The sequence below is a fragment of the Cetorhinus maximus genome, chromosome 16 (genome assembly GCF_964194155.1).
Source record: "Cetorhinus maximus chromosome 16, sCetMax3.hap1.1, whole genome shotgun sequence".
NCBI classification, from domain to species: Eukaryota; Metazoa; Chordata; class Chondrichthyes; order Lamniformes; family Cetorhinidae; genus Cetorhinus; species Cetorhinus maximus.
Window position 1 is genome coordinate 27,258,676 of NC_135894.1, and position 24,906 is coordinate 27,283,581.

General features: G+C 44.4%; 1 protein-coding gene across 1 annotated transcript in view; it reads left to right on the forward strand.

Annotated features, from left to right (window-relative positions):
- Positions 1-514: 514 nt before the first annotated feature.
- Positions 515-24,906, forward strand: part of LOC144692053 (coagulation factor X-like) — a 42,195-nt gene continuing 17,803 nt past the window's right edge. The window contains exons 1-4 of the mRNA XM_078560610.1: positions 515-668; positions 778-977; positions 21,333-21,513; positions 23,051-23,167. Coding sequence (XP_078416736.1) covers positions 608-668; positions 778-977; positions 21,333-21,513; positions 23,051-23,167 — 559 coding nt within the window. The 5' untranslated portion in view covers positions 515-607. The remainder of the gene's footprint in view (positions 669-777; positions 978-21,332; positions 21,514-23,050; positions 23,168-24,906) is intronic.

Genomic DNA, 24,906 nt, shown 5'->3' on the forward strand with positions numbered 1-24,906 from the left:
ATGGAACTATATCATCATTCCTTCATTGTCACTAGATCAAAATCCTGGAACTCCCTCCCTAACAGCACTGTGGGTGTAACCAAACCACATGGACTGCAGCGGTCCAAGAAGGCAATTCACCACCATCCTCTTAAGGGCAATTAGGAATGGGTAATAAATGCTGATCTAACCAGTGATGCCCACATCTCAAGAATGAAAAAAAAAAGGTCACAATTTTGGAGACAAGGTCATATTTGATTTAAATAGGTTCTGGTTTTTATTTCAAACAATGGTTCAGGCGCCTCCAAGCTGCTGGGAACAAAGTTATTGCTGCATTCAGAAGTCTAACCAATTAATAGATTTGGGGCGGGAGAGAGGGGCTCTTTTCTCCAAAGAGGCAAATTCAGCACTCCTTCCCCTTATTATTTGGGGTTAAATTCCTTTTCCGAGAATTGCACAAAAACTAAAGAGGTGACTTGGGGCTCAGCGTGTGTCAGCTGGATGAAATGACTGACCACACAAATAAGCAAGTTCCAGTAACATCAAACATTGGACTTTAAACCCTGCTGCGCAGTCCAGCTTTAGGAGAGACTGAGGCCGGTGGATTTAAACAGGGATTTTATCCACAATGGCTTGGATTCTGGGGCTTGTCCTCTCATCACTGGTTCCTACTGAAGCACATCAACAAGGTTTGTTCTGCGGGGAGCATGCAACCTATATACAATATGGACACTTTTGATATGTTAATTTGATGATCCTGGTGTTGGCTTTTAGCAATAATGCAAAGCTCCCTCTTAGTCTTCCTCCCCAGCACCGCTGCCCGAACCCTGTTGGGCAGACAGAAACGTGAGAATTTCCTGCTGGAAGAGTTAAGGCCCGGCAACCTGCAGCGTGAGTGCATAGACGAAATCTGCAACTTTGAGGAGGCCAGAGAAGTGTTTGAAGATTTGGAGAAGGCGGTGAGTAAACCAGTATCTTGCCATAATCCACCATTCATGGTTAATGCTCAGTGACAGGGAAGGACAGTTGAATATCCTGTGAACACTGTGTCCCTGAGAAACATCAAGGCTCCCCAATTGACCACACTTCCAACCGATGAGGCAGCCCTGAGAAATGTCCCTTTTTTACTCTAAGGATTTAAGCTTAAACCTGTCTTTAATTAAAGCTTAAACCCATGTTAAAATTTAAAATTAAAATCGACCTTAGATATTTAAATCTATCTATAATGACTTAAACTTAAATCTATCTTTTGCATATTAAGCTTTAATCTATCTAACTTTAATCGAGTTTCTTCTTTAATTTATCTTTAATAATTTAAACCACCCTGTTACATGCTTTCAGATGCTTATAGTATCTCTGAAATAGTAATGTGCATGAAAGTTTAAAATCCAATCACTGCTGCACTCACTTAGAATCAGTGAATTTTAGAGCACAGAAGGAGGCCATTCAGCCCTTCATGCCTGTATTGGCTATCTGAGAGAGCTATCCAATTAGTCCTATTTCCCTGTCCATGTTCCACGTCCTTTAAATGCTCCTTTTTTTATTTATTCACTTATCAATTAAGAGCTACTATGGACTCTGTTCACTTTAATTAATTTTAGTAGGGCCTCCCATTTTGATTATTAACATCAGACCTCCTCTTAACCCATTCTCTGCTCTAGTCTAGCGAGCCTGAACTTCTCCTTGGAGCTGAAGTCTCTCAAGTTTGGTATCATCTTAATCAACTTCTTCTCCACTTTCCTTGTGGATTTGACATCTTTCCTACAGTAAGGGGCCTGAAACAGGACACAAAGAAGGTCATTTCCAACTAACTGCTGGAGCGGGAGGACACCATTGTGGGGTTGAGTAGAGGCTGTGGAGCCCACTGTACACAGCACACAATTTTCCTTTCCATTTCTGGTGATAATTTCTTGAAAATTAACCCCAATAGATTCTTTCTGCCCTACTCATAAATAATGCCTGAATGGCAGGAACAGAATAGAGGAAATGTGTTTCTGTGTATATATGTATGTCTCTGTATAGTTGCGTGGGTGTTTGTAAATGTCTCTGTGTGTGTGTGTGTGTGTGTGTGTGTGCGAGTGTGTGTGTGAGTCTGTGCGTGTAGGTGAGTCTGTTTCTGTTAAAGAATGTGGGCATACGTGAGTCTGTGTATGTGTATGTGAGTCTGTGCACGTACATGAGTCTGTTTCTGTGTATGAGTGTGGGCATACGTGAGTATGTGTGTGTGTGTCTGAGAGAGAGTCTGTGTGTGTATGTGAGTCTAGTTCTGTGTATGAGTGTGGGCATATGGATCTCCAAGGGCAGATGAGCCTGGAAATTCTAAGTCCCGTCCCCCCAACACGGCATTTCCTATTTTGGTGGGGGTGGGACTGGAGTCAGGCCGGGGTTCACGTTACGGAGGCAGCTGGCCATTTAAGTCACTGGTTGCTTCCACTGAAGTGGAATTTTGGTAGGCCAGGAGTGTGTAATCCAGAGTGTGCAGAATAGACCAGGTAAGAGGAGGTTTGAACTTGGTGGATTCATTTCAATAGCCAGGGAACCCCTTTGGAGAGGTAAGGAAACCCTTTGGATATGGTCCTGGGACAACTTCAGAAGAGATAAGGCATCCTTTGGGGTTCTCAAAAGTAAACATGATTGTACGTAAAATGTGCTAAACTCATTGGAACTGCCAAAGCTTTCAAAGGACTGTCAAAGTTGTCAAAGAACTGTCAAAGAACTACCAAAGCTGTCAAGGAACTGTCAAAGCTGTCAAAGAACTGTGAAAGCTATCAAAGGACTGTCAAAGGATACTAGGTGAGTTAGCATGAAGGGGATAAGGGCAAATGGTGGTGGGTGTGTGGGGGGCATGAGTTGGCACAAGTTGGCATAGGGGCAATAAAGGGCCAAGATGACGTGGGGGGCATGGATGGCAATGAGGGGCCATGGGGATGGGTAGAGGGCCATGAGTTGGCATAAAGGGGTACGAGGAGCCATGGGGGGCGGGTGGGGGGGCATGGGGTGGCATAGGTTGACATGGATAGGGCATGTGGAGTGTGTGAGGGGTGAGGGCTGGGTGGCTGTTTTTTATTTTAATCTTTTCTTTCACTTAATTCAACAAAGTGCCAGAGCCTAGAGGCAGGCCTTCCACCCAGCCTGCCTCTGCACCCAGCAGCCTCCGCACTTGTTCCAGGGGCATTGGGCCTGACTTCTAAACCAGACACCACCCCAAACCCCCACACCGGAATGAAATTCCAAACTATGGGTGGCCATTTTTAAAGGTTGGGTTTGCAGAGCCAGGACTTCCCCCATCTCTGCACACTTGACCTGGAAGCAAAAATCTGGGCCTATGTGTGTGTGTATACGTGAGTCTGTGTGTGTGTGTGTGTCTGTGTATCTGAAACCAGGCTGCATATGAGTGTGTGCATATGTGAGTCCGTTTCTGTACGTATATGTTAGTTTGTGTATGTATATCATTCAAGTGTGAGTGTATATGTGAGGCTCTGTGTGCGTATATGTAAGTCACTATATGTGTATGTCACTATGCTGCCAAGGCTGACTGCAGGGATGTTCAGATTTCTGCTCGAGGTGCTATTGCCATCCCAAGTCATTAGAGTAACATAAGCACATCTGTAGGGACAGCTCATCAATCAAGTTCAGCAGAGACGAGAAACTTCAGCTTCTGGGTGGCAAGAAGCAGATTTCAACAAATCAGGTCCCCTACAATTCCTATTTCCATTAGCCTTGTGCAGAAACCATCTAGATTTTTCTCTTTAATGTGGCTGACATTTTAAGTCCTGGTACTGCCCAGCCTTCTTCTCCTTTAGCCAAAAGTGTGGCATCGCAGATGGCCAGTACATGTCTGTGATATTATAATGAACAAGAGGGAATCCTGGCTGCAAGGTGAAGGTTCCTGGCCAGTGTGCTTCACTCAAACTGCGCACAGAGTTTTGTGAAAGCAAAACCCACCTTAATATTCAAACTGTGGTCCAATCAATGATTTGTATAGGTTTGGATTTACCTCTGCTTTTCTACTCGATGTTCCGTTGAGGAAACTTGGGATCACACGTGCTTGCTTAACATGAGCTATTATCTCTAAAGATTTGTCTGTGAACCTCTCAGTCTCTCTGCTGCTTTTGGAGCTATATTTGGTAAATATTTGCTCTCCTCACAGTTTTCATGGAACCCCCAATGGCTTCATACGGAGGTAATGTCCATATAAAGTGTTACCATTAACGCGACCCTCCTCCCCCAGGGCACCACTACATTAACACAGGAATGACACCTCTCAAGCTTTCCTAGTGTGAAATGACCCACACAAAATGAGGTGGATAAACCCATGAAGCTTGGCTCGTTGAATTGTTGAGGTTCATCTCCTGCAGCCTCTAACTGTTTAGAGACTGGCACACAGACCAGTAACTCTTGGGAGTTTCAACAATCTGATTGGTAATGGGCAGTATCTCCACTGCAAAGCCTGTCCCAAGAGGAAGGTGTGGAAGAGGAATGTGCTTGTGTCCTTGCAGTCCTTGCATGGTCACCTACCAAGTGAAAAGTCAGCTTGACTCAGTGGTGTCACTCTCGCCCCTCAAAAGCTGGCGCGTTCAAAGTCTCACTCCGGGACTTCATCACATGATCTGGTGGCTGAAGCAGGCCTAGGACCCAATGGCCAACTGGACATGCAGATTGGAAGCATAATGTTTAAAACAAGTGAGGTTTATTCACTCACAGCAGTGATGCCTTTTAACATAGAGTTGAACCAAACCAAATCATTTTCCAGCCTGTACCTCTAAGTCTCACGTCCTTCCTCTCCAACCTTTTCCCTAACTGAACTACCTCCTTGCCTTTTATGCATGCAGGCTGGTGCCATTCCTGAGTGAGCTTACTTGCCTTGAAAGATTTCTTCTGTTTTAGTGAAGCTGGTTAAAAGATAAATATTGAGCGGCACACCAGGAAAAAAAAACCCTGCTCTTCACTGATTAGCAGCCATGGGATCTTCTCATCTACTTCAGAGGGCAGACAGGCCTTTGTTTAATGTCTCATCCAAAAGACAGTACCTCTGACAGTGCAGCACTCCCTCAGTGCAGCACTAGATGTGTCAGCATAGACTTATGCTCAAGTTTCTGGAGTGGGGAGTGAACCCACAATCTTCTTGTTCAGAGAGAAGACTAATAACATTGAGCCCCAATAAAGTCTTTGCTGATGAAGTTAACGTTTCAGTTCAATAACTTCTGATGAAAGATCATTGACTTGGAACATTAATCTGTTTCTCTCTCCACAAATACTGACTGACCTGCTGAATATTTCTAGAATTTTCTGTTTTTATTTCAGATTTTCAGCCTCTGCTATATTTTGCTTTTGTCGTTGTTGGTGAATACTGTCAATATTGCAGGATGCATATAAGGAAACCTGGATCATACAGTATTGATACTTGTAGCAAAGCAATTCAGCAAGGTGGTGCTTCTCTATACATTGTAACATTCTGTTTTCTTTCTCTAGAGGGAGTTCATGAGAAATTACCCTGGTGAGTCACTTATGTATTTATAATTTATCGAGATTTGACACTGAAGGTATTGATGACACTCTAAAGTCTAGAGGATGTCAAGGCAGGGTCCAGAGGAGTTTAACCAGAATGGTAACAGGCATCAAAGACTTCAGTCAAGAGGAGAGATGAGAGGAACTGGGGATGACCTCCATAGAACAGCGAAGGTTAAAGGGAGATTTGACAGAGGTGTTGAAGATTATGAAGGATCTTGATGGAATAAATATAGAGGAACTATTTCCACTGGCAGGAGGGTTGGTAACCAGAGAACACAGATTTAAGGTAATTGGCAAATGGACGAGGTGAAATGAAGAAAATTCATTTAATGAGTTGTTATGGTCTAGAATGCACTGCCTGAAAAGTAGGCAATAACTTTCAAAAGGGAACTGAATACATCCTTAAAGAGGAAAAATGTGCAGGCCTACAGGATAAGAGCACAGGTGCGGTACTAATGGGGTAGCTGTCTCAAAGGGCTGGCACAGGCACATTGGACAAAATGGCCTCCTACTGTGCTGTATGATTTTAATGACTCTAATGCAGCTTCTTCATCTCATTGAGACCTGAAAATACATTGACCATAACATCACTTGAAGCTGTTTCTGCCTCCCCGCTCTGGATTTCTGATATACTTCCTGTGAAGTTACGACTCTGAGGAAATTCCCATCCAATGTTAGCAATTTTCACCCCGGTGCCATAGCTGCACACCTCTCCCACCCCTCCCCCCACTCGCACTAGATGCAATTGACAGTCCTACCGCAAATGCCATAACATAATCAAGGGAAATATGTAAAAGGACAGTGCTACCAACTGCAGTGCCACCCATAGCGGTTTCTGACATTAACCCTAATCATAACACCTTCACCATAACACTTCAACCCCACTCCCAACATCAAACCTCAGTCCCAGCCATTAATCCCATTCCAAACCTTAATCACCCTAACCACTAATTCTAATCCCAACTGCTAACCCTGAACCCTAAGCCACATGTTGTCAATAATAACTTTGTATGTTAAAATGGCGGAAAGCACATCTAAATAGCCTCACACTGGGAACAAAATTCCACCAAATACATCTGCTTTAACACACAAACACCACTTTTCACTAAATTTTAAAAACAGAGAATCACATTTAAAGATCCATAATCCACATAAAAGCAGGTTGGGAGTGTTGGGGGGGCTGGTGGTGAGCTGGCTCTTTGTCCCACTCCTGGGTTGGTTATAACAGAATTTGAATCAAAAAGAGGTGATATTGCCAATTCAATAAGTATCCTTAACTATGTGTAGCTTGGTTTAAGAATTACCAGCCAGGTTCCTTAAGTTAACAAGTAAAGAGTTAGTTTTATTACTAAAACTCACTCAAGTAAAGATGCAGAAATTATTTTTTAATAAAGGTTTAAAATATAAAAATATGTGTAACTACCCTCTAATGCAAAAATAACACACACCATCACCATCAATCCCCCACCCCCAAGCATGCAGAAAAAGAAATAAAATTCTGCAGAGTATCAGATGGTAAAACTTGACCAAGTAACAAGTGAAGTCAGAAAAAACATATTCACAGATTGTCCAGATGCTTCTGTACAGATGAAGGGTCACATTCCACAATACTGCTGGTACTGGGTTATTCACTGGAGCAGTTGTGGTTGGTTGGTTCTCTTTCTTTTTGCAGACAGTGGTGTTGATTCGGAATCCTCTTTTAATAACTCTTGGTTTACAGCAATGGGGTCTTCTGGTGGGTTTTTAAATCACAAACACCTCAGCTTTAATGAGAAAGGTTTCTATCCCCGGCAGTCTATATCGGACTAGTTCAAATCCAGTATACAGTAAAATCCCACTGTTTTCAGGGTTTACGTTCTCGTGAAACCTCACAAACGGCGAAATCGCAAATAATGAACACGCTTTTCCATAGGACTGAATTAGATAGGTTCCAGGCATGTGAGGACAGCATTGGTTTGGGCAGTTACTCAACTCTAAATTCTGGTGCAGTACCTGTGTCCGACAGATGGGGGGAGCCTCTGAGCAATAAGATTTCAGAATGAACAGAGTCACTCTCACAGCGAGATTCGGATATTTCCATGTTAATCCCTTCGTTCCAGTCTCTGCTCCATTACGGCTGTCGTGTCCCCAGGGAAAGAAGAGAGAGGGAGAAGAAATGGCGGATGAGCGATCATCGCTCACGCAATGGCCAATGCTGTGTACAAAGTGCAAAACGCGGATAAGTGAAAACAGGAACCAGGGAGCCTAAAGCTGGGACATGTGACCTCTCTCTCGTTTCAACCTGGGCTTATTTGAGCATTCTCTCCATAAACTGTGTCTCCATAAAGCAGCTCGTGTCCTTCGCAAATGCAACATGGTAGCTGCTGTAGGCCAGTGTCCTTTGCTTAACAAAAAATGTACCTTTCAAAGAGTTCATTACATTTGTGTGTCCAGTCGATGTCATTTTAAATTAATGTGCTATAAACGCATTTTCATAACAATACATAATCCCCCAAATGCAAATGGCAACTTGATAAATGCAGCTTGCTATATTTCGATTGGCTATAGGGACTATAGACCATTCGGCCCATCAGGTCTGTGCTGACTCCCTGCTACAGCAATCCCAAACTAATCCCACTGCCCCACACTGTCCTCATAGCCCTGTGTCAATTCCAAACTAACCCCATTGCCTCACTTTACTAGTGAGAAAGGATTTGGCCTCAGAGGATCATGACTTAGAATCAGTACGGATTGAAATTAGGAATAGCAAGCATCAGAAAATACTGGTGCGAGTAGTTTATAGGGCCCCTAACAGTAGTTATGTACTTGGACAGAGCATTAAACACTAAATTATTGGAGTTTGTAACAAAAGCCATGTAATAATTATGGGTGCTTTAATCTTCATATAGACAAAGTCAATTACATTGGTATGAGGGGACAGCTAGCTAAGGTTGTTTGGGTAAATAGACTGAAAAGTATGGTGGTAAATGAACAGTGAGGAAAAATAAAGAAACCATTCAAAATGTTCAGCAAAGTTACAGCTACTATCCCAGACCAGACCCCCAAATTTTGATACGAACCCAGACGAAACCCCCTAGTTTTGTTACGATACAGTTAGGAACCAGTAACCCTTTTCGTTAAAGTAGACAAAATTTGAAATCCCAGTTACTCACTAAGAGAATAAAGCTACAAGATTCCCCAGTTTTAAACAAACAGAATTTTTTTAACCATACATGAGTTAACAAAGCAAACAGTCAACACTATCTATCTTATACCCTAATTTGCAGAATTAATATGAGGTAAACATGAATTAACAGACAAACTATAGTTGTACAAACCTTAAACTAGACATTGCGGAGAATTTTACGTCCCACAAGCAGACATGCACCCAACCCAATCGGACATAAAATTGCGCGCGATGACGTCGGGTGAATGCCCGATGTCACCGTGCACTCACACGGTATTTCGGTTGGCGGGCACGTGTGGGTGCCAGAGCCGCGTCTGCCATTGATTAAGAGACCACTTGAGGCTTTTAGCAGGCCAATTGACGGCAATTTTTCCTTGCCCATGCGATTTTGTGTTCGTCACGCAGACAAAACAGGCATGCAGCTAGCCAACTTTTTCAAAAACCTCATCCAGATTGGGATAAAAAGGGTCAGCAGCATTGCCAGTGTGAGTAGTGAGGAGTTTGGGAGCTAGCTTGCTGCTGGTTGCTTATTTGAACTTGACAGCTTCCTCTCCATTCTGAGCTTCATTCTTAACATTTCCAGGCTCCATTTCAGGACTTATTGCTATAAGGCCCCCAGAGGATTCAAACTGTGTGGACCCTTCCAGGTATCAGACAGTCTTCTGTTACCATGGTAGTGGGGATTGTGGTCTCCACTGGAGGCACCTCCTCTGAGGAGAAAGAGAGGGGCAGAAGGGAGAGGAGGTCAGGTGTCCCTATGCAGCTTCCAGGGGAGGACCCTGTGGAAGGAGAGGCGGAAGGGGCCGCAGAAGGTGCCACTATCCTGCTGCCAGGATTTACAGGCAATGATGCAGCTACCTCAAAATGTCTGAGGTGTAATTCTGAAGGAGGCTCTGCCTCTCAAGGGAGACCTCCATTTTCCAGATGATTGGGACTGAGATCAGCTCCGACTATGTGGGTGGACACCCCATGTCAATGGCTCTAAAGATCACAGTGGCCCTCAACTTCTATGCCTCTGGCTCTTTCCAGGGCTCAGTGGGGGAATCTGTGAGGAGTCTCCCAATCAGTTGTCCACAGCTGCATCAAGCTGGTGACAGAAGCTCTGTTCAGGTGGGTACTGACCTTTATCCTTTATCGTACGGGGTACTGACCTTTATCCTTTACCGTACGGACAAGGCTAGCCAGGATAAGCGAGACAGAAGCCATCAAGGCTCCAGCGGGTCAGCTGGGTGCCTTCATCAACAGGAAAGGATTCCACTCCATGAATGTGCAGATAGTGTGTGATCACAGGATGTAGATTCTGCAAGTCTGTGCAAGGTACCCAGGCAGCTCCCATGACGCTTACATCCTGAGACACTCCCAGGTGCCGAGGCTCTTCAGTGCTCCAGCTGACTGGATGAATGCCTGCTGGGTAACAAGGGCTATCTGTTGAAGAGGTGGCTCATGATGCCTCTCAGCCACTCAAGAACAGAGGCACAGAAGCGTTAGAATATGAGTCATGCCTCCATAAAGGCAATGGTAGAGAGGACCATAGGTCTTCTCAAGAAGCACTTCCGATGCCTGGATGCCAGGGGGAGCACTACAATACCCCCCAGAGCGGGTGTCACTGATAGTGGTTGCTGCGCTCTCCACAATCTGGCACTGAGAAAGGGGGAACCCACTAGAGGAAGAGGATCTTGACGCAGCTGCACAGGACACAGATGATGAATCCTGTAGTGAGTCAAAAGATGAGCACGGTGAGGAGAACGCTGAGGGCGTGGAGGCAGACCTCAGTAACTTCCAGGGTCACCAGGGACCTTAATCCAACGTTCCTTCAGCTGGGCTACCAAAGACCAGCTTCAACCACGTGCCAAGGCTGTCTCCTCCATCCCAGATGTCTGAAAGGACCCTTTCATTTGAACACAAAGAACACTGAGTGCCTGTGCAATAAAATTTAGATGCACCTACATCCAGCATTACATACTGGCGTTCCCCATACCAATGAAATAAAAAGGTGAAGCATTCTTAGGCTATGATGACAAAAACACAATTTATCTCATTCTGACAGTTCAATAATATTTACATAAAATTTTCTGGTCTTCAACCCCAGACCAGTGTACCTGAAGTCAACATTAAAGAACATAAAATCACCCATGACCTGTCCCTCTTGTGCTCAAGGTGCCTTTAACTTACATTTCCGAGTACTACATCTAGATGCCCCCTGCCGCCTTGTTGGCACTGGCATTGGAGACAGCCTGCTGACGCCCCTCTGGCCAGTGGAGCCTGTGCTGGCCCTGCCTGGGAGGGGGTGGCCAGTGCCACGGGTGGCATCTCCCCAGTCGCCGCAGCCTCATCAGATGCCACGGTCACGGGCAGAGGGACGGAGGAGCTGCTGCCATCATCCAGAGCACCCTGAGAGGAGCCCGCAGAGATGACAGGCAGCTCGTGCGCCAACGTGAGGTCGCTCTGGACCGCCCCGATCACCATTGACGGACGAGCACCTAGCTGGGATACTGGGCGCCTTATCCATCTCCCACATGGACACTGACCACCTGAGGTCAGTGCCTGTGTGAGGGCTTGCAGGTCCGAGCGCAACCCCAGGAACCCTACATTCTGTCACTGGAGCTGCCTCTTCATGAGAGTTGCCGCTCTCAATGGAGGACGCAGTGCGCTCAGCCATGAGGATCAACAGGGATGATGCAGTATCAGTGGGAGGTAGCCCAGCTGGAAAAGAAGACCAAGGAGGCCTCCATCACGGAGACCATGGCACACAGACCGTCATGGATCTCTACCAGATCCTCCCACACATCTCGCTGGATATCCAGAATCTGCCACCTAATGGACAACTCCAGAGGCTCATCATCAGCCTTCGACTGAGCATCGTCCTGGTCCCCAGCAGTCCACTGACTGCCAGCACCCTGGGCACTCTCTGTTTCCGCCTGCACCTCAAGCGAGTGTGAAGTGGCCTCACCACTGTGCACCAAGATACTAGCTGCCAATCTTGTGTCCACCAAGGTGCTGGTATCTGCGCTGGTGCCTGGTTCAGAGAACAGATGTGACACAGGTGCAAATGAAACCTGGTGGTCCTCTGGTGTCAGGGGTGGCCCTTCAGGGTCCGGAGGGCAAATACCTGCTGGCGAACTTAAAAGGGAGAACAAGGACATTTCATTAGTTAAAGTCATCCCACTGTCACTGTGCATGCCAGGCACCCTGGCGAGATAATGGAGATCTGCATCAGGGTGCCCACGTCTTCCAATGATCAATGGGGACTCCAAGTCCGAGGCTCACATCAAAGAGGAGACTACACTAGAATGATTGCACAAAACGAAAGTCTTATCTCTGTGCACTGCATTCTTACTTTCGTCTGGCACCCCTGCCTCTCCACGCTCAGGGCGCATGCCAGCTCTCGAGCTCCAGGGCATCTTGCTCGTATTTGGAAAGGATTAAGAGGCTAATGGGGCCTCCGCCGGACTACGATCTTTCTATTTTGCTGTGGGTCGTCTTCTCCTGAAACAACAAAGGAGTGTTGGTTAGTCCACTATGTACCTGCAGCGCCATTGCAGCCTGGCCAACCCCACCTGAGGAACACCTCGCAGGGCACATCCAAGTCGTGGCCCTCAAGCCTCAAAGCACTCAGTCCAAGCATTCAGGGCTCACCCCCCTTGGCCAGCTCCGGTGTCACTGATAGTTGGCACTCAGACGCTAGCACCACTGAGGTCCACAGGGGGATGGCCAGACCTTAACACTTCTGCACACTGACCCATGCCAACACGATACTCACCTTTTCTGAGCGCAGCAGGTCATTGAAGCGCTTATGACACTGGACCCATGTGCGCTGCACCACATCGTGGTTGCTCACCATTGCTGCAACCTCCTTCCATACCCTCTTTATGAGGTGCAGTGGCCTCCTCCTCCCATCCCTGGGGACAAAGGTATCCCTCCTGGCGAGGCACTCCTCAGAAAAGCAGGGCTGGGGGGGGGAGAGCGAGTGCCCACCCGACCTGCCCTCCTTCCTGCCATGTCCAGCCGCACTCAAATCCACAGCAAAAGTACAGGAGATACCCTTCCGAGGGAGCCTTCCAGGGACTGCCTGGGCCATTTTTAAACTGGCCACCGGGTCACCATTGGACCCCCGACCCGCTTGGACTTTCCCGGAGCGGCGTTTCACGCTGGGTGAGCTTTAATTGGCCTGCCAGCGTGAACTTACAGTCAGAACCCGATCACGGGTCGCGGACCGTTTCCCAGCCACCCCACACCACGCTCACCGCACCTGCCCGACAACCTCAAAATTGTGCCCCTTAAATGGCAAACACAATTAAGACAGATTCCCCAAATATCCCAGTAACCAACCCAGACATCAGTCATCACTGTGAGTGTCTGACAAGAGATTTTAGCTCCACTCCTTCAAGGAGCTAGTCTGATCCCCAGCTAACTGCAGCTCTACTCTTCCCAAGTTCCACAGGTACAATCTTAACCCAAAAGCCACACTATTCCAGATTTCACTCACATCTGCTCCCAGTCCAGCCTCCTTGGTCTTCTTTTCCAGCTGGGCTACCTCCCACTGAGACTGTATCCCTCCCTGTGTTGGCCAGGCTACACTCCAGCGTCTAAATGCAGGCACAGTCCCAGCTTCTCAATCAGGCTGCTGGCAACAACTGCTTCTGAGCTTCCCTGAGCCCCAACATTTGGCAGCAAGGTCTTACAAATGGCTCCCAGGTCTTCCCTGAGCACCATCCCCCTCAGCATGGTTGCATTTCAGCTAACTCTCCTCTCCACCTGCTCCTGACTCAACACTCACTAACTGCTCTTCACTGACCCTTGAACTGACCTGTGATATCTCCCAACAGGGTTCCACCACTGTTCCTAGGCAGAATCAAATATATCAACCCTTAGTACATTCTGCGCCTTAAATGGTACAATCTCCAGCCAACTAAGTGTCAACTCCCCACAGGTGTGAATTTACCATGGCTCTAGCAAAGAGCCACCAAAATGTTGACAAATAAATGTTTGACAAATTTATTAGAGGTTTTTGAGGATGCAAGTAGGGCAGATTAAGGGGATCCAGTAGATGTAGTATACCTGGATTTCCAAAAGGCATTCGATAAGGAGCCACACAAAAGGTTAACGGACAAGATAAGGGCTCCTGGAGATGCTGGTAATAATAGTAGCATGGATAGAGGATTAACCGTTAATGGACAGGAAGCAGAGAGTGGGCATAAATGGGGCATTTTCAAGTTGACAGGCAGTGAATCGTGGAGTGCCGCAAGGATCAGTTCTGGGACCTCAGCTACTTACAATTTATATTAATGACTTAGATGAAGAGATAGAAAGTAATTATCTAAGTTTGTTGATGATACCAAACTAAGCTGTGGGAGGACATAAAAAAGGCTGCAAAGAGATATAGCCAGATTGAGTGAGTGGCAACAAGATGGCAAATGGAGTATAATGTGGGGAATTTTGAAGTTATTCACTTTGGTTGGAGGAATAGAAAAGAAGAATATTTTTTAAAAGGTGTGAAACTTGTAACAGTTGGTGTTCAAAGAGGCTTGGGTGTACTCATACAAGGAACGCAGGAAGTTAGCATGTAAGTACAGCCAGCAATGAGGAAGTCAAATGGTATGTTGGCCTTTATAGGATTGGAGTACATAAGAACGTAAGAAATAGGAGCAGGAGTAGACCACATGGCCCATCGAACCTCCTCCACCATTCAATACGATCGTGGCTGACCTTGGGCTTCAACTCCATTCTCCTGCCCATTCCCCATATCCCTTCATTCTCTGAGAGACCAAAAATATGTCTATCCTAGCCTTAAATGTATTCAACAATGGAGCATTCACAACCCTTTGGGGGTAGAGAATTCCAAAGATTTACAACCCTTTAGTGAAGAAATTTCTCCTTATCTTAATCCTAAATGATCAGCCCCTTATCCTGAGACTGTGGGCCCATGTTTCAGATTTCCTGACCAATGAAAACGATCTCTCAGCATCAAGCCCCTTCAGAATTTTGTAGGCTTCAATAAGATCGCCTCTCATTCTTCTAAACTCCAGACAATATAGGCCCAATTTACTCAGCCTCTCATCATAGGACAACCCCTTCATCCCAGGGACCAATTTAGTTCACTGTACCATGTCCAATACAAGTACATCCTTTCTTAAATATGGAATCCAAAACTGCGCACGTACTCCAGATGCGGTCTCACCAAAATTCTGTACAACTGTATCAAGACTTCTTTATTCTTGCACTCCAATTCACTTGCAATAAAGGCAACATGCCATTTGCCTTCCTTATGGTTTGCTGCACCTACATGCTAACTTTCTGCATTCCTTGTACCAGTACATCCAAGTCTCTTTGAACATCAACACTTACAAGTTTCTCAGCTTTTAAAAAATATTCTGCTTTTTAATTCTTACGGCCAAAGTGAATAACTCCACATTTCCCTATATTATACTTCATCTGTCATCTTGTTGTCCACTTACCTAACCTGTCTACATCTCTTTGCCCTCCCTCTGTGTCCTCCCCACAGCTTACCTTTCCACATAGTTGGTATCATCAGCAAACTTAGATAAATTACTCTCTGTCTCTTCATGTAAGTCATTGATATAGATTGTAGGTAGCTGAGGTTCTAGCACTGATCCTTCAAAAAGCCCCGTGTCTGCCCATTCTCTGCTTTATATCCATTAATCAATCCTCTATCCGTGCTCATGTCTATATGACCCCCAACCCCAACTTATTTTGCCTGTTCACCTTTTGTGTGGCACCTTATCTCATACCTTTTGGAAATTCAGGTATACTATATCTACTGGTTCCCCTTTATCTACCCTACTAGTTATATCCTCAAAAAAACTTTAATAAATTTGTCAAACAGGATTTCCCTTTTGTTAAACTACGTTGACTTATTCTAATCATACTATGCTTTTCTTAAGTGCATTGTTCAGACTTCCTTAATAATAGGTTCCAGCATTTTCCCAGCAATTGATGTTAGGCTAATTGGCCTGTAGTTCACTGCTTTCTCTCTCCCTCCTTTCTTGAAAATCTGTGGAACATTTGCCAACTTCCAATCCAGTGGAACCAATGCTGAATCTAATGAATTTTGGAAAATCATAGCTAGCACATCCACTATCTCTGCAGTTATCTCTTTCAGAACCCTAGGGTGTAGGCCACCGAGTCCCAGAGATTTGTTAGATTTTACACAAAAACAAAAATAGCTGGAAAAACTCAGCAGGTCTGACAGCATCTCTGGAGAGGAACACAGTTAACGTTTCAAGTCCAAATGACTCTTCATCAGAACTAAAGAAATATAGAAATGTGGTGAAATACAAGCTGGTTGAGGGGGGGTGGGACAGGTAGAGCTGGATAGAGGGCCAATGATAGCTGGAGGCAAAGAAGAGATTGCCAAAGATGTCATGGACAAAGGGGTGTTGACGGTGGTGATATTATCTAAGGAATGTGCTAATGGTGACATTAAGGGTAGAAAGCAGGACAAACAAGTGGCAGATGGCCCTAGTGAGGGTGGAGTGGGGGGGAAGGGATTGAAATGTGCTAAAAGGTGGAGATAAAACAATAGATCAAAATAAATTTAAAAATAGGTAGGAAAAGAAAAATATAATAATATAAAATATAAAATAATATTAAAAAAGGCACTCTACAGCCTTCCGGACATAACATTGAGTTCAACAACTTCAGATCATGAACTCTCTCCTCCATCCCCATCCCCTTTCCGATGCCCCTTTTTCCAAATTTATATTTTTCAAATATACTTTTCTTTTCCAGATATTCAATGATGTAGTGCTGCTCTGGCACCTCCTCTAACTAGCGGCAGCCTCAGCTGCAACTCCCTCCTGAATGGTCCCATGAGTCACGGCCCCCCTGGAACAGCCCCACAACTCCTTCTGAAGCCCTTGCTCCCCCCTGCTCCCTCACAACTCCTCCTGAAGCCCTGGCTCCCCACTGCTCCCCCGCAACAGCCCCAACTCCCCCCAAACAGCCTCGATTCCCGAGCCCGTGGAACCTTCTGCCGCTGCTGCTGCCGTAGAACTACAGTTTCTAGCAGGCTGCAGCTCTCTGAGGAGGTTTGTGCATGTGCCAGCTGGAAACTGGCTGGAACATGCGCAGTTTGTGTTCCATCGTTCCTTCAGCTGGAGAATGGCCCTGCGCGCATGCACAGAAGAAAATGACCTGAAGGGAACAAACCCTGGCCAAACGGCACAAAACTACAGGCCAGATAACCTGAGCAGGAACACCATTATGGAGGAGGTGGCCCACACAGCAAGGGGGTAAGGAGAAAGGTCACAGAACTTCCAGAAGTAAAGTTAAAGAAAGCTCCAAGTTAAAGAAAGAGCTGCAAAGGGAGCAGACTTGAAGCAAACTGGGCTTGAAAGAAGCCGTGAAGATCTAAGGAGGCTCCGAAGGTTGGTGGCTCCTTACTGGGGCGTTTGGAGCAGTGGTATTCTGCTTGACACAGCTGAAGGTCTGAAAGTGTGCTTGGAAGGTGAGGTTTAAGTGTACTTGCAGATGGAGAATAATTGCAGAAGGTGAGACTGAACAACGTGTCAAAACTACTTTCCATTTCCGGTGCTGCCACATTGCATGCCAGTTATCATCTGTTTAGTGTCTACGTATTTCTTTTCCCAATGCCTAGCTCTCAATCACTAGCAATGGCTGAGGAGACTGCACCAATGGGTGTTAAGGATGCTAAGGATAGGTTGACTGTCCTTGGTTGTGGCTGGCACACACAAATGTAGGTTGGCTGTAATCGAGAAGGGCAAATACCCCAGGAGCTTCAAGAGTAATTTGGGCATTACCAGTTCACTATTCTGCTAATAAAAGAGCCTGGGTAACCAGGGACATGTTTTCTGATTGGTTTCACAACCACTTTGTACCAGAGGTACGTGCGCATTGTCGGGTAGCTGGGCTTGAAGAAAACTACAAAACGATGTTACTCCTGGACAATTTGTTATGATTCCCAGCTGAGATTACCCCTGGAAAAGCCTGATTCTAGGGTGGAACCCAGATCTAACTTTTATTTGTTAGCTTAGATACATGGAGAGTAACTACTGAACAGAGTCACAGGAGTCAGCTGATGAACTTTTAACAAAAGAATAAAACATTCAACAAGAAAAGATGAATTATATTACAATTTTCCTTCACCCACAACTATACCTATACAAATTTGTAAGGATAACACAAGTTACAAAAGCTATTTTATACTTCAATGTTCATTGTAAGTACACAGTCCATGTACCAATAAGTACCTTGTGGTCAGGCACACCATACTCTGAAACTAAGTGACAGATGCCACCCCAGTCAGGTGCTATGGATCTCTCATCAACTCCCCCAGGTGTTTGTCACAGTGAGCCAACCAGTCTTACTGAATGCCGTCTTTAACATGAGGGTTTCCAATCTCCACTCTCCAAGACCTTGCCTTGGAATCTTCTCCCTACACTTTCTCTCAGATGCCTTCCACAAGGGTTCACCTCCAAGGTTTCAAACTCTCCTTCTAATGTTCCTCTCCCCTGAGTCACCACATGTATTCATGCTGTCTTCGATGCACTCCCTCTCATCAACTCAGCTGTCAACAGTACCACTGCTTCACATGCCCATAGCAAAGAGTTACAAACCTTCAGTTGTCTCTTTGGACTTTCTTGCATCTTGTAAGCTGTTCTCGCTTTAAATCTGTTTTTTTGCAGCTTTTGTCTCTTTGAATATGAAGCTTGGAGCCTTTCTCTCTGCCCTTCACTCTTAACTTGATTAACAGGACTTTCCCAGGTTCCTGTCCTTCCTTTTACTAGAAGGTCCATTTCCTATTATTCCACTCCCCTGGATTTTGGGGTCTTTTCTTTAGCTTGGGACTTGCTCTCTGTCCCTTTTGCTCCAGTCTCTATGTGGCACCTACTTTCAACCAATTTTAGCTTGGGGCTGGCTATCTGTCCCTTCTAGGTTGCTTCTGCTTGACAGCTGTCTTCAAAACTGAGCTCAAAATTGCTGTTTCTTTACTTTTTCTGTGTGCCTGTGGGAGGGACCTGCCTCTTTGGACCCCTGTTGCTGGGCAACAGCACTGTTTTTTTCTCTACTCTTGTGTTTGCTTAACTTCTTAAGTCAAAAAACCCTCATTAGAAATGCAGGCACCTTTTTAAAGTGAAACTAAAACTCAATTTGACCTTTCTTAACACACAGATACAGAAATATAAATCAGACTTAAACTTTAAAGCTAAAACACATTGCTAACACCCACAAATACCAATATAACTTACTTAAACTATCTCTATTTCCTAACAAATTGTTAAGCACTGTCAAACTCTTGGTGCAGAACAATGTTTTCACTGTTTACTCCCTTGCACCCGCCCCCCCAACTCCCCCCAAAAACCCCAGCGACCCCTCAACGTAATGTCATTAATTCAGCCGATGAACCATGGCAATTTTCGGGTCATGAAATGTAAGTGATAAAAACAGTGATGATGAGGATGACATAGTGAATCTGGTAGAAAAAGTGCCCATAGACAATATTATTAAGATGTGTGATGGATTGATGGGTGTACTCGAGCAATGTGCATTTATAAGTGAACAAAAAATAATGTCAATCTATAAAATAAAAGACAAAGGTATGAAACAAAAACCAATGTTGATGAAGCAGATGAAGCTAGAAGAACTATCTATTTAAGAATACCTCCCAACGGAGGACATTGACACTCTGAACCCACTCCTACAAGCAGAATCGGAGATGGTGCCACGGGTGGGAACTTATTACAGGTACCCGGCATTTATTATTCAGTGAAACATCTTATTTTTCTAGCCATTTTATTGACTTTGGACAATAGCCAGCCTAGGCTTAGGCTTTGTAATGTAAGAAGGCCTAGTCCTATAGGCCGTATCTGAAAACTGAGATTATCCAAAATCTGAAACGCAATTGGCCCCAAAGATATTGGATGACAGATACTCAACCTGTAAAATGTTGCATAATGAATTTCTAGCTACTCTAAAAGACTAACGATTCAAAATACCACACAGTTCAAAATAAAATGCCTACCATCCATCGGCATTAATATTCTTCACTTAAAAATCATAGTTTACTGATTTTTTGGGGACTCAAATGATTAATACGTAGGAAAAAAACGCAACAGTAGATTTAATAATGACATGGCCAACACATTTTCTTAGAGCTCCTGCACCTCAAAATTTCCCACTACACCACTGGAGATATCATACCCCACACTCACCATGAGGATTCCCTGCGCTGCTATCTCTCTGTGTCTAACTTAAAAAATATACATGGTGCAAGCCTGAATTCTCACTGACACCAAACTGTCTGAACAACTAAACGCTGCTTACTCACTTAACACAACTATTAATTAAAGAAAGAATACCTCCCGTATCATTTTGTGGATCTTTTGTATTGTGTCTGCCAGTTCCCAATTGCAGAGAAGGCCTTTGTGCTTTTAACATTTGCATTCAACATGAGTGCTTAGCACACGGGATTAATATTCCTCTCTTGGCTATATCAGAAGAGTCATTAGCCCCCTCATTTAAATGAGAGAATGAAGAAATGTTCAACTGTGTTCATGAACATGATTGTTGGGGCATAGACCCAGGGGCTTGAATTTTCTTTGGAGGGGTGGGTTCTGCAAAAGTGATGGAACAATGCACTGGGCCAGCTCCCCGACATGTTCCTGCCTCCACAAACTTTTACCAGGGTAGCATCACAGCTCTGACAGCTACCCACCTGGGTAGTCAATTAAGGGAGGTGATTAGGTAATTAGGCTGTATTCTTCTGCGCCATTCCAATTTCCCAGAGGTGACCGGGGCCCCTGCATTGTGCACGGCTCGCAAGCTTATAGGAGGCAAGTGCACAGCAGGAGGACCCAGCAGCGGCAGCTTTATAGGAGATTGGTCAATAATTGGAAGAAGATGTTTGCGATCAAGGGTAGCTAGAGTCCTGCCATTCCAGCTGTCTCCCTTGGAGCTTGCTGCCACTGAAAGTGATGGGCATTAACAAAATTCAACCCTAGAATGTTTGTGGTCTTGCAGGTTGTTCCACTGGGAAATGTTTCCAGGGTCTGATTTCCCCATTTTTATTCCCAACGTAGCACTGTGCCAGCTTGACAGTCTCTGTGGTTCACCAGTGATTCCCGGCTTGAAATGCTGGGGGCCGGGAACATTCTCGAAGTTCCTCATGCTCTGCTTCCGTAACTCACCGTGTGTCAGAAATCCTGCTTACACACATTGTGGGGGTTTCTGCTGAATTTCCAGCAGGAAAAGTTCCAAGAAATCTCCCTGACCGTCAGTCTTTCTTTGCTAGAATAACTCGGGTTACCAGGTGATAAGTTAGTTTAAAATGATGAAAGGATGTGAAGGGTAGATAGAAGAAGACTGCTTTCAATAGTTGAGGAGTCAAGAATGAGAGGCCATAGATACAAAACTAAATATAAGGCATTTGGAACAGAGGGAAGGAGAAACTTCTTCACAGACAGTTGTGAGGCTGTCGACCTCCAGGATCAGTGACTGAGACAGAAACAGCCAACATTAAAGATTAGATTGGCGAGGATGGATGAAGGAAAAGGGGTGGGTAAATATCATTAAAACTGTTTGCTCATGTGGAGCTTAATGCCAACAGGGACTCGTTGGGCCTAATGGCCTGTTGCTATATTCTATACGATGATAAGTATTTCTGTAAGATGGACTGCAATATTCAATCACTTGTTAATCTGGTGTCACCAGCAAGTTCTTTGCAAGCCATCTTTCTGAACACTTTCTACTTCTTGTTTCAGCTAACAATAACGCATGTGCATCGACACCTTGCTGGAACGGCGGGACCTGCCACAATGGCGTTGATGAATACAACTGCACTTGTAGGACAGGCTATGGTGGCAGGAGCTGTGAGATTGGTAAAGCCAACATAACAAGCTGTACTTATTAAAATGGGATAACAGATGTTTGCGCTAACTGCAGTTGAAGGTTTATTTAAAGGAGAGCTGTAGTGTCATTGGAATGCCAGAGATGAGAAGGGCACAGATCCCAGGGGTTCATTCAAATTCCTTGTTACATAGCAGCTGATGGTCCTTCCTGCCCCATTGATTGCCGAGTTTCTACTTGAAGCTCTACCCTTGTTTCAGATATAAACCATGAAATATATCTTTCCAACATCTTCATAATGCTCAATCCTATTTCTTAGCACATGTCAGTCCAGTTCTTTTTCAAGGTGGCAGCTGACAACCAATCAAGTCCTTCCCTTTTTTGTTTTCCTGTCTTTGTTGTCCAGTTTGCTAGCTAGCATTGACAAAGCATCTTTTCACAGTCCCTGCACCCGCAGTCCCAAAGTCCCAACTCACCTCATTGGCCTTCAGGGCAGCAATGTCAAACCAATGAAGATAATGGTCTCCAATCCCAAGGACTAACCAGCTCAGGTTGTTGAACACCAAATAAAACAGACTTTGCTGTAGCTTCTGCCAAACATATGTGACCCCATCACTAAATCAGTTCGTAATTTCATCTTCTCTCTTCCAGTTATTCTGATCTAACCATCCAAGCTCATTGTTAAGATTCTCCCATTTTAAACAAACAACCATGTTCTGTATCTCAACTTATCCTTATACCTGGCTCAGCTGCTGGTCTATAGTGGTTCCTCACCATCACCTTCATCTTCTTCATGAAAACTCCAGGGAGTCAGGACAATGGCACTCACAGCCACTCACAGCTGCACAAGCAAGAGAGTGAGCTAATTAAATGGGTCCCACAGCAGCTAGCAGTGTCAGCAGCTCCATGTCAGCATTGGGAAAGCTATCTTCCCTTTGTTTCTCCAACGTTGCTGCCATTTCCAGTGCGATTTCATGTTGCTGCCAACCACCAATCTACTGCAGGCCTTTCACAACTAACCAGTTGCTAACAGCACCAATGCCATTTGCTTGCCCAGTAGCGTGTAAATTGAGCTGTTCTCAGGGTACTGTGGGGGTATGTCATGATGAGCCCCTGTCCAGATTTTTGGATTATGGACTTTGATAAGCCTGTTGAGCCTGTTTTCAGCTGTGACTCTTGCATTTGGTCAGAAGGTTATGGGTTCGTGTTCCATATGCTGCTTTATGCTGCAAGTATCATTATTTTTTTCTTCATTCGTAGGATGTGAGCATCACTGGCAATTCCAGCATTTATTGCCCATCCTTAATTGCCTTGAAGAAAGGTGGTGGTGAGCCACCTTCTTGAACCGCTGCAGTCCATGTGGTGTAGGTACACCCACAGTGCTGTTAGGAAGGGAGTTCCAGGATTTTGACCCAGCGATAGTGAAGGAACGGCGATATAGTTCCAAGTCAGGATGGTGGAAAACTTGCATACTGAAATACTGAAAAAGATTTCTCTGTACTTATGGAAAGGTGTGATTCAATTGCTAATACAATTTCCTCAATACATTTCAAAATTACTTTGTTTTAGCAGAAAATGATAATTGTGCATCCAGTCCGTGCAAGAATGGAGGATGGTGCCAGAATAATGCCACACAGTACAAGTGTTCCTGTGAAACTGGTTATCATGGTCTAAATTGTGAACTTGGTAAAGTACCTCCAATACTGTAAATCTTGCCAGATTTGACAGTCTAATAGGTTACAAGTATGGAGATAGAGAAGTTCTTAAAAGCATAAGACAATTACTAACTTCTTCTTGCAGCTTTGATCAAAACTGGTAGAAGATCTAGGAACTTAAGGCAACTCTGGGGAAATTCTGAGGTTGTGAGAGATGTGACAAGGGGGCAACAAACATTGATGGGCTCTGATGATGACATTTGGAAGGGTATTGATAAAAAAAATGGGCATTCATTGTAAAAACTGATGGGTACTGATGGTAAAAATAATGGACATTGGTAACAATAATGCATATTGAAAATGTTTTTAAATGATGGATATTGATAGTAAAATAATTAGCAGGTTTTGTCAGTAAACAATAATGGGCAGATAGTTAAAACTAATAGCTATTGATTGTAAAAAAAAGATTGACATTGATTGTAAAAATTGATGCTTTTGACGGCAAGAAATAATTTATCAATCACAAAAAATGATGGGTATTGACGGTAAAAAGTGACTGGTATTGAGAGTAAGCAATACCATTTGGTATTGGTGAATTGGTGAAAATGATGAATATTGATGCTGAAAATTATGCAGATTGAAAGTAAAAATGGATACTGATACTAAACAATGCTGGGCATGGACACTAAAAAATAATGCATTTGATATAGTAATGATGATGACTGATAATTAAATATAATAGATATTATCTACAAACAATAGATATTGATCATAAAGCATGATGTGTATTGACAGTAGAAAGTAATGGATATTGATTGTAAAAATCACAGAATCACCGAAATTATAGCATAGAAGAAGGCTATTTAACCAACGGGGTCTGTGCTGGAGCTTTGATGAGCAGTCGTTCTTAGTTCCATATCCCCGCCTTCTGTCTGTAACGCTGTAAGTTCCTCAAGTACCTGTCCAGGACTCTTTTTAAATTATTTATGGAGTCACCTTGCGCCACCTTTTCAGGTAGAACGTTCCAGACCCCAGCAACTCTGAAAAAAAAATTCTCCTTATCTCCCGTCTAGATCAATGGTTCTCAAAGTATGGCCAAGCGACCACTGGTGGTCTGTGAGGATCCTCCAGATGGTTCAGGGGCTGGTCCAAAATGCAAGTCATTGACATGCAACACCATGGCTGACGACATACAAGAGAACAAACCAGAATCCTCATCCCAATCACTAGGTAACATCAGACAACCAGACCTGCTCTCTCATGCACGGCACAAAACATCATAAGAGCGAGCAACAACAATATAGTTTTATAAGCAAGACTTATATTCTTGTTGGTTTTGTTTGATTAATATAGATGTAAGGTAAGTATTGAGGAGGTCTTGTGGCACAGTGAGTAGGAGGACCCACCATCCGTGGTTAACTAAAGAGGTTAAGGAAAGCATCAAACTTGAGGAAAAAGCATATAACTCCGCAAAGGTGAATGGCAGGTCAGATGATTGGTCAGAATATAAAGAACGTTAGAGAATGACTAAAATGTTAGCCAGGTGAAAGAAATTAGAGTATGAGAGGAAGCTAGCTAGAAATGTGAAAATGGATAGCAAGAGTTTCTACAGGTATTTAAAAAGGAAAAGAGTAAGTAAAGTGAGTGTTCATCCTCTAAAGAGTGACAGTGAGGAGTTAATAGTAGATAATAAGGAAATGGTGGAAGGAACAAACAAATATTTTGCTTCTGTGTTCACTGTAGAGGATACAAAAAACATTCCAGTAATAG